General features: G+C 38.9%; 1 protein-coding gene across 1 annotated transcript; it reads right to left on the bottom strand.

The window, feature by feature from the left end:
• Positions 1-3,315: 3,315 nt before the first annotated feature.
• On the bottom strand, positions 3,316-5,530 carry LOC108676659. Its single transcript, XM_018164776.2, has 5 exons — positions 5,405-5,530; positions 5,107-5,210; positions 4,665-4,762; positions 3,946-4,074; positions 3,316-3,741 (listed from the first exon to the last, which is right to left on the bottom strand). The coding sequence occupies exons 1-5, from the start codon at positions 5,458-5,460 to the stop codon at positions 3,697-3,699; spliced, it is 432 nt and encodes a 143-aa protein (XP_018020265.1). The 5' UTR covers positions 5,461-5,530; the 3' UTR covers positions 3,316-3,696.
• Positions 5,531-10,279: the final 4,749 nt, after the last annotated feature.

Raw genomic sequence — 10,279 nt, 5'->3', positions numbered from 1 at the left:
GTACTTACGTTCACTTAGCGAGTTTTGAAAGTATGGGCCCTGATCCAGTAGTTAGGCGATTCCATATACACTGGGGTTGTGTCTGGGGAAATTGTACAGCGGTCGTAATGGGTTCCCTGTTTTATGGGTATTGACCGTGTCGTATATACTGCCAGGCTTGTATTCTTTAATTTTAGGTTGAATAAGCTCATGATGCTCGTCCTTGCTAGAGTTTCGATTAGTCAGTTAATTTTGGTTGTCACTGCTGCTATTGGATTGTTGGTGATTCAAGTAAACTGTGTGCAATCACCGAGAATTAAATCTATCTCATAAATTGGTTTCATAAAAAATTAGAATATAAATTCGACTCATTGGTGTATAGAGAGTGGCAATATGATAAACATTCAAATGTATGATATTCCAGATCTTTATACCCTTAAGATGCGAGAAGAAATGTAATGTTTAAGAAAGTAAACTAAGTTTAATGCTGTAATTTCGGGTATTGAAGCACATGTAACCAGAGCTGGGCAGCGCTACTTGGAAATGTAGCGGGCGCTACCGCTACCGCTACACCCACTAGATTGTAACGGGCGCTACCGCTACAGACAAATGTAGCGCGCTACATTAGCCAATAATGGCCAAAATTATTGGAAATGTCTGTAAACAAAAAAGTTTTGTTGGAGGGTAGCCGGTCCCCTTAAGTAAAATCTAAAGGCTTTATCTATAAATGTAGCGGTAGCGCTGTAGCGGCAAAACTTCTTATCGCTACTTAAATATGTAGTGGGCGCTACCGCTACCGCTACATTGCCTTAAATGTAGAGCCGCTACCGCTACCGCTACATTGCCTTAAATGTAGAGCCGCTACCGCTACCGCTACATTGCCTTAAATGTAGAGCCGCTACCGCTACCGCTACATGTAGCGCGCTACTGCCCGCCTCTGCATGTAACAAGCATAACCCAAATTCAAGTTCTATAGCAATTATGATAAAATAATCAAAAATTTACTAGTGAGAATTATGTATAATATTTCTCGAAGCGTTGCGAGTCAAGCTCTAGCTTTAGATAACAGATAGCTTATTGGTATGGTGGTTAAATTCATAAAAAATATCAACAAATTTTTTACCTTTAATGAACTTTGTTCAGCAGCTTTATTTTAATGTTACCCTTCAAAATGTTAGGGTTTAGTGATCACCCGCATGGTAAGAATTTCTAGCTTCTTAATAAAGTTTTCACACAATAATCAGTGTATAATTAAATGGACATAGAAAATTTATTGTTCAAATTAATCAGGTAACCAAAATATATTGAGAAGGGAAAGAAATATTTTAAAATGAAATATTGAAAAGGGAAAAGGAATATATTGAAAAGGGAAAGAAATATATTGAAAGGGAAAATGGAAAGAATTTAAAGCTACTGGTGGTGCATTGAACAGTTGCCGCTTTATCGATACTCCGGCTAACTCTTAACAGAAGAATACGAGTGTCGGCGGTAAAGAAGTGGGCCCATGGCCTGTTGGCGATTTTTGTTCTTCCCGTGACTGGTTTAGCTCGAGGAGATCCAAAAACCAGCCTTTTGACCAGATCTTCTCAAAACTAACGTAGATTTATTAGAGCTGCGACAATAATTACCATATCCGCATAATACTCCGTGTTGCTGGATGATGAATCTCTCTGAAGACTTTTACAATATTGGAAAAATTGCATATGGAATACGAAATTGCAGAGACTGGACTTGGTGGCGTACCTGGCTTCCAGCTTTGACCAACTCCTCTCACCGACTCCCTCTCCCTCTGCTCTAGGGACCTGCCCATATACTTTCAAAACTCGCTAAGTGAACGTACTTACGCTCTATTTTCCTGTCTTTGATTGGTGGATTTTGCTTGGAAGGCCGTCAATGATTGGATGATGAACTTACGATCTCTTAACTTTTCTTGAAAGTATAGGCCCTGGATTTCCAATACCACTTATTCTTCAAATGAAATAAAAAATTATTGAATTAATGGTGGTAACTTCTAATATAAGTACAAATTGACGGTGAGGGATAGAGAATTTCTCGCACCTTAGCGATCTGTGCCGCATCCGGAGAATCGCACTTGATGATATATCGATAGTTTCATCATTGATGATACGAATAAGTAATAAGAAAAGAATGAAGGAATATGCAGCGCCAACAGAAATTATTAAGCCCAGTGCCTCATACGTTCAACTGAACTAAAACTCACATTTGTTGAAGCGTGAGGAGAATCATTAATAAAATTAATCATTAATTCTCGGACCATTGAAGTTCGTTTGTCGTTCTTTTGCTGTCACGGTCGTAAATGTCATTAACATATCATTGAGTGAATATTCTCAGGAATATTGATGATCCCAGTGACTAAAACGTTCAAATGAACTAAAGCTCACATGTGTTGATGCGTGAGGAGAATCATCAGTCACCTGCCATAATGACCACGCGTGTTGGTTAGTTCATAACTCAGGGCAAATGCATTGCATTTAAATTCTTGGACCAATGAAATTAGATTGTCTTCCTCCTGCAGTCGAGGTCACAGATGTCATTAGCATCTCAACGAGCAAACACGGCTTACATGTGGGTGGTGGTTAAATACATCGGAATCAACAATTGATTGCGTTCATAATGTTTCTTGATTATACATCAGCACTTTTAGTCTCTAGTCTACTATTCCTAATTAACATTGAATTTATTAATACGAAAAGCCTGAGTGATAAACTATTCGTAATGAGTATAATTATGTAAATTAAATGACTTCTGTGTCATAAAATGAACTACAGCAAGTTAAATATGGCCTATAATTGCTACCAATAATATATTCAAGTTATGTCTCTGGTGCGGCGCGGTACGCCCAGCTACTCAATTTCTACTCAATTATTTTATATAGTAAAGGGTAATATTTAACAAGAATGTAGGGTAGTAATGGCAATATACACTATTATTCCCAATATGGATGTTCCACCGAATATTCAGGGGTCACCGATCATTCACACTGCTGTCGATCATGAGTCATAACCATTCTTAACGCCTCGGCGCTACATTGAAACTCATACGTTCTAACATCATAATGCTTATTGAGCAGAAGTAAGGGGTTAAATTAGTCTGTAAGTGAATATATTAAAGATACTGTTATACGTTATTGTCGTGAGTCCAAGGTTGGTGTGGGCGACACTCCAGGTTGGTGTGTGGGGAAAACTTTCCAAAATATTTGATAGATCGATTACCCCTTTCAACGGAACCGTTACTAGCCGGACGAATTAGTGTCGTGAGTACATGTTTTATTAAGTAACTTTCAACGCTTGAGAGGGTAAGAAAACTTAACTTCTTGCATGGTATGAACTATATGTATATATAGATTGATATATAGATCAAGATATAGATTATAATCATCAATATAGATGATTTTCCTCATGTCACTCCCTTACATTATGGGCTCGTGAATAATATGGTCAAACATTATATATAGATATCTATCCAGATACTGATGTTGGGTTCAGCCGTGTTCCGGGTGAGTTCAGTTCGCCGTGTTCGGGGTTATTTCTGTTTGTAGTGCTGCGTATGAATTCAGTCAGACGTGTTCGGGTTGAGTACTGTTTGTGGTGTTCCGTATGAATTCGGTTCGCCGTAATCAGGGTGAGTTCAATTTGCCGTGTTCCGTATAAGTTCAATCCGCAGTGTTCCGGGTGATTTCATTCTCTTTCAGTTGCCTCAAAGCTCTAATTTTTTCATTAGGCAAATGATGAATCGAGGTAACTGAAAAACAGGACATACACATCAGCATCAAACATTCGCAGATACAACAAATTGTACTCCCTAAAGGCATGGATTTGAGTAAGAGTCACGCCATACATTACATCAATGTTCTGATATCCTCGAAAAGCAATATATGTTAAAGACGATTTGGAGTTGGTCTAATGAATGTTAAAAGAAATCATAAATAAAATAATAATTCATTACGTTCAAGTATTTCATGGTAGAGTCCCTGCAAGGCTGGTACACGGTTGAGAACTTAGCGTCCGAGCTGCACTTGTTCTGCAAGTTTGTTTTCTTGAAGGCCGCGTCGTCGAAAGAGCCGTCGGCTTTAAGCTGTTGAAGATAGGATAGGAAGCGATGAGTTAATGGAAAAAAGAAGTCAAGGAAAAGAAGACACTCCTTCCTCATTTGAAGGTTTGTGTGGGAGAATTTCTTAATGTTGATATCACTGTAAGGTGCTGATGAAAAAATAGTTGAATCACAGGCATGTATCAGAAGAAAATAAACTTATCACTAATTCTCCTGAAAACATCGAAGATTCGCTTTAAATGAACTTCTATGGAAATACCTACCCGATTCCCTTTGAGATAACTCGAGTCGCCTGCTCTTTGCAAATGACTTATATTCATGTTTCTTTTTGGAGGGGTGGATGGAGAATACTCTTACACCAGCACTAATTTTTTGAAAAAGTAGTTTTATTTAGTCCGTTTCGATAAATTTTAATCCGATTTTTCCTTTCGATGCACATCCGTTCCCACTCCAGTGACCGTTGTACTCATTTTAGCTACAAAGGTACTGGACAAAAAGGGTGCGAAAAAGAATAACGTCCTAACGCATTTTATTGCAAGCAAACAACCGTGAAATGAATAATAAAATCAAATTTTTAAACACTGAACTCAAAACCAGCTCGCAGAGATACTCACAAGTCCTGAAGTTTTTAAGACGCATTTCATGTAATCGAACACAATCGGATCACAGACTTCGCCATTATACCCTGGTGAGCCCATAAAATTGGCGCAGTCTGCAGGAGGAGAGGGATAATTAGGGAACAGAACGAAGATATCTTTTTCATTTCATAACCTAAAAATAATGCAGCAGAAAAGTAAGATGGTATGTAGCCTTAAATAAAATTACTGTCCACAAAATCTTATGACTCAAATGGTGGCTGTCAACGACAAAATGAGTGTCGGAAGCGTTGCGTTGGCTGGTGTCGTGCGAGTCGTCATTTACGGGACCAAGCTAGGGTGTGAGCGGGACAATCTACCTCAGGATGAAAGATTAGGAAACTTGTTCAAACGCAGCGTTGAGCGTTGAATGAACGGTGCGTTGATAACGTAATAATTTGTTGCTTATCTATTTTCTTACTTGTATTGAATGAAGCAACAGCAGTCGAGTATTTTATTTGACAAGCCTCAAACGTCAGATTGTTGAGCCCCAAATACAGGGCGTTGGCACAAGTGGAGGGGACACTGTAAGAAACATAAATTGAATATTTTTATTTTAGTACGTTTTGAGGTAGTATGTTTTGGAAGCATATTCATTAAAATTTAACTTTGCTTTGCTTTTTAATAACATTTTGGAGCATAGTCAACATACTATCGACGTAAAATAGTCACAAACGTCATCGCGAGCACAAAATATTTTACAGCAAGAGCACACTTACGTCTGGGCCGACACCGACGTCGCGGCCACGACGAGAAGCAAGAGACCTCGATTCATCTTCTGCTTGGAGGCCTGGGGCCTGAGAAACAGAACTGGATATGTCTGGGGTCCGAAAGAAAGAACAGGATATGCCCTGTCTCTTATACACATCTAGATGTGTATAAGAGACAGACTCAATTCCTACTCAATTATTTTATATAGTAAAGGGTTATATATACCCAATAATTTAAGTTAGTAATGGCAATATACACCATTATCTCCAACATGGATGTTCCACGGAATATTCAGGGGTCACCGATCATTCACACTGCTGTCGATCATGAGTCATCACCATTCTTGAAGCATAGGCGCTATATTGAAACTCATACGTTCTATCTTCATAATAGCTTATTGAACAGAAGTAAGGGGTTAAATTAGTCTGTAAGTGGATATATGAAAGTTCTTGTTATACGTTATTGTCGTGAATCAAAGGTTGGTGTGGGNTATATCAAAATATTTGTCATCAACCAGACAGTTAGTGTATGAAGTTTGTTCCAAAAGATATTAGCGCAAAACTGCGATTTTTGCAAAAACTCGTCCAAATTTTCGTGTTTCACAACATTTTTAAGGTGAAACAATTTTCGGCGCAAAACCTGCATAAAAAGTTGTAGATTTTACCATGCAAGGCAGTGAAAAAAGTTTGAATAAAATCGGAGAAGGCGTTGCCGAGATATGAGAGAAAAACTAAAATGGTACCTCCATAACGCGATTTTCGAACATATGAGTATAAGCTGTGTAGACATCAATATCAAAACACGTACTGAGAGCGCGGATAAAAGCCAAGGGATCCCCAATTTTACTAAAAGCAGCAATAAAACATACATTTACGACACTAATTCATCCTGCCAGTAACGTAGTTGCTGAAAGGGTTAATCGAACCATCAAAATTTGTTGCAAAGTTTTTTCGTCATGCCAAAGTGAGATGACGCTCTGCGATCGCGGCAATAACGTAAAACGATATTTTTTACATGTTTAGTTACAGACTACATAATCTAACGCACTATTTTTTGTATAATAGACCTTGATGACATTGATGATCTTGCTGGCAGACTTGAAAGTTAATATTCCTATAAAATTAATATTGAATTATTTTAGTTGCTTATTTATATTCTAAACTCTAAAGAATATTTGCATGTCGAGACTAACGACTTCTGCGACCTCGACTGCCGGAGATAAACAATCAAACTTCATTGGTCCGAGAATTTCACTGCAATGCATTTGCCCAGAGTTATCAACTAACAAACACGCTTGGTCACTAAAGCAGTTGGCTAATGTTTCTCCTCACGCATAAACATATGTGAGCTTTAGTTTATTCGAACTTATGAGTCACTAGGCTTGATAATTTTTGTCTGCCCTTCGTATTCCTTTAATCTTTTATTATTACTTATTCGTATCATCAATGATGAAACTGTCGTTATATCTTCGGATGTTGTGCAGATCGGTTTTTATTTCTCCTCTAAACCAGTCACGAGAATAATAAAAATCGCCAACAGGCAATGGGCCCACTTCTTTACCGCCGACACTCGTATTCTGTCTGTTAAAAAGTAGCCGGAGTATCGACAAAGCGGAAACTGTTCAATGCACCACCGTCTATATCGCTCTAAATTGTTCCTATTATCCCTTTTTAATATACTTTGGTTCGTATGACTGATGTTTATTTTTCCTTATATTAGTTTTCTTTGCATTTCTACATCTAATTTATAAGTAATTCCCACATCTGTGGGAAGTTGGATGACGGGTAAGGCTCCAATCTTCAATTGATTAAAATTTCAAACTTAGGTCAATTGTCTTGCAAATCATTTGTCTAGATTTATTATCGAAATATATTAGTGTACCGCACTCGCCGGCGTGGCAATCCTTACCGTGCTAGCAACTATCACTTAGTATAGTTGTAAAGGGTTTTCTCATGTGAACCTGACGTACAATTTTAGATTCGTCCCATTCCCTAGCAAGCGTAACTAACTAGGGCGCTGCTATTAGCATAGGCCGTCATTGTACGACGAAAGCTTTTACTTATAGACGAACCGAGCTTATCCCCAATAATTTGGTAAGACAAACCACTGAATTCGCGGCTGTTTTACTGACTTGCGTTTGTACAATTGTTGTATATATATGCACGTTTTATATTTCGTTATAAGTTGTTTAGTTTTGGTTTTATTAAAAGTTTCGACTTCGCCAGAAACCGTTGGCAAGTAACTTCACTCAACGCGTATCAAATCATTTTACCCACAAAGAAGATTCTATCTACGAAAATCTTCACAATATTATAGTATCTTCGTCGTTGAATAATATGCCTGCATAGACCTGTCACCGATTCTTGTACTTTTCGTGACTTGTTCACAGATCTAAAAAGACCGTTATTTTGATCAAATATTCTCAACGGACGGTGGTGTGAAATCGTTTTTAGACTTCGTTGTTGCGTAGTACTAAGCATATGCTCCTGAGTACTCTTGTCTGGTTTGTTTTTGAACGAGTTTATACCCGGAGCGTCAACGATGCTATCAGGGAGGCTGCTCCACATGTCGGTGACTCGAAGCGAGAAGAAATGTTGTCGCATGGATGTGTTCCAAAGCTGTTTTTTTAGTTTATAGCCGTGGCCTCTGGTGTTGGTTCCTGTTTCAAATTCTAGTAATCCTTCTGGAACCTTGTATAAACCATGAGTAAACATATATGCTTCAATGAGGTTCTGACCTCTGATTACGAGCTATAGATCGGTCATTCACGCTGCATACATAATATCACGTCGTTAACGTCGCACCCGGCAGTTTGAAAAGATCAATAACTAAGTATTCACTATAATCATAAAAGACTAAAACATCCCAACCTAATCTACAAAATACAGAAAAAAGAACGAAGATATTCGGCACGGTCACCTTGTCTTCCCACCCTCCCCTCTCTCAACCCTCCATTCCTCAAGACCCCACTCTTATCATCCTCCTCATTAACATTTTACGATTTATGAGCATGTATCGCAGGGCTTTATTTAAAAATATAAATTTAGGATTAATTATTATTAAGTCCACTGCACACAAGTCCCGTATTAAGGCCACCGGGTAGGCTGGCCCAGTGGTTACAGTTCAGAGTACCAAGATTGGCGCAGAGAGGCGCGGGTTCGATACCNAACACTTAGCAAAACGTAAATCCGTACACTTCATCCCAGTGAAACTGTCGACCGGCGGTAGAGAACACGGACCAATATCTGCCATACTTAGCGAGAAACCCGCTATGGGCCCATGTCCCGCAGTGGGCTCGCTGCCCCATGTTACCATATGAAGTTCCAGAAAGTTCGGTTAGTTAATAAAAATATTCTATATTTTGGGACATAACTTCCCCTTAATTCGCTACATGAATAATATTTTTTTATTCTATAAATCTTTGTTGGCGATATGATTTATACTTTGCCATTAGTGGCATCCCATAGTTTCATTTCTATACAGTTATGTTGGACCGAATTTGTTGGTCTGTTACGACTAATCTGGTCTGATACTGTCGCGGGACAGCCAAGTTTGGCCGCGCTTTAAACGCTCTGAGTTTTCTTCAGCCGCCACTCTTATCTGGAGGGGCGGTGAGGAAGAAAGGGGCAGTAGGTGGGCGGCAGTCTGCGAAGTTGAAGTCAGCTAGAAGTTCGTACGTTTGTTTGACGATTTGTACACAACACATGCAGAACATTACTTAGACTTGAATGAATTTTCACGAGCTAAAAATCACCGTTTGGTAGTTAGGAATTTACATTCAAAATTTCCTTCCAATCTGTTCAGTAGTTTGGAAGACATTTTTTGATCGCTGCGAATTTCAGCCCGTATGACATATAACTTCCGAATGAAGGTGAAATTTAAAAATTTCTCACGAGCTAAACATAACCGTTAGGTTCTAATGAATGCGTGTTCCAAGTTTTATCGAGCTGCGTTCATTCTTTTGGGAGATTTTTCTTGGTCATTGAATTTGGAGATTGGCAGTGAGACCGGCTGCGAGACCGGCCACGAGTCAGGCCGTAAATATGTCCAAGCCATCTTGAATTTCTAGTGCTGAAATAATTAAAACTGTAAAAAATATATTGGTTTACTAAATGGGGTTCTATTTCTGAAATACACATTTGTGTTTAACCTTTTTCTTTTAAAATTACTGCGTACTAAATATCAAGAAAGAGGCGTTTGTTTTTATACAGGGTCATCAATATTTAGCGTTACATTTTTTTCAAAATCAATTGTTGATAATTATCCTCGATATTTGTCATTTGCTTACACATTCTCATTAATCTTTATCATTATTTATCATTTATCATCTTTATATGCTATCAAAAAGCACCAACTGTCTGCTCAAGTTGTTGACAAACGCCTCCAAAGATCCAAGATTCTTCTTTCCCGCATTCATGATGGCACGCTGCCAAACCTCGTTTTCAGTGATGAGAAGATATTCAATGTTGAAAACCACTTCAACTCCCAAAATGATCGAATTTGGTCGAAGAATGGGGACGAAGGATTCCGTGTGGTGAGTCCTCAAGGAGTCCCCTCTTTTTTGTTGACAACGGGGTGAAATTGAATCAGAAGAACTATCGAGATGCCATCCTTGTTGGTGCATTGTTGCTCTGGGCACAAAAGCACTTCAAAAAACGTCCCTGGTCGTTCCAGCAGGACTCTGCACCATCCCATGGGGCCAATCGACTCAGGAGTGGCTGTCCGAAAATGTTCCCCACTTCATTACCAAAGATGAATGGCCCCATCGTCACCCGATCTGAATCCTCTGGATTTTGGGATCTGGTCATACCTTGAGAGCAAGGTCTCGACCGTTCACCATCACAGTTTGGACGCCCTAAAGGTCAAACTGCTAAAGGAGTGGG

Source organism: Hyalella azteca, unplaced genomic scaffold (assembly GCF_000764305.2).
Source record: "Hyalella azteca isolate HAZT.00-mixed unplaced genomic scaffold, Hazt_2.0.2 contig9017, whole genome shotgun sequence".
Lineage (NCBI taxonomy): Eukaryota > Metazoa > Arthropoda > Malacostraca > Amphipoda > Hyalellidae > Hyalella > Hyalella azteca.
Note: the sequence above shows the minus strand (reverse complement) of the source record. Positions and strands in the feature narration are given on the sequence as shown.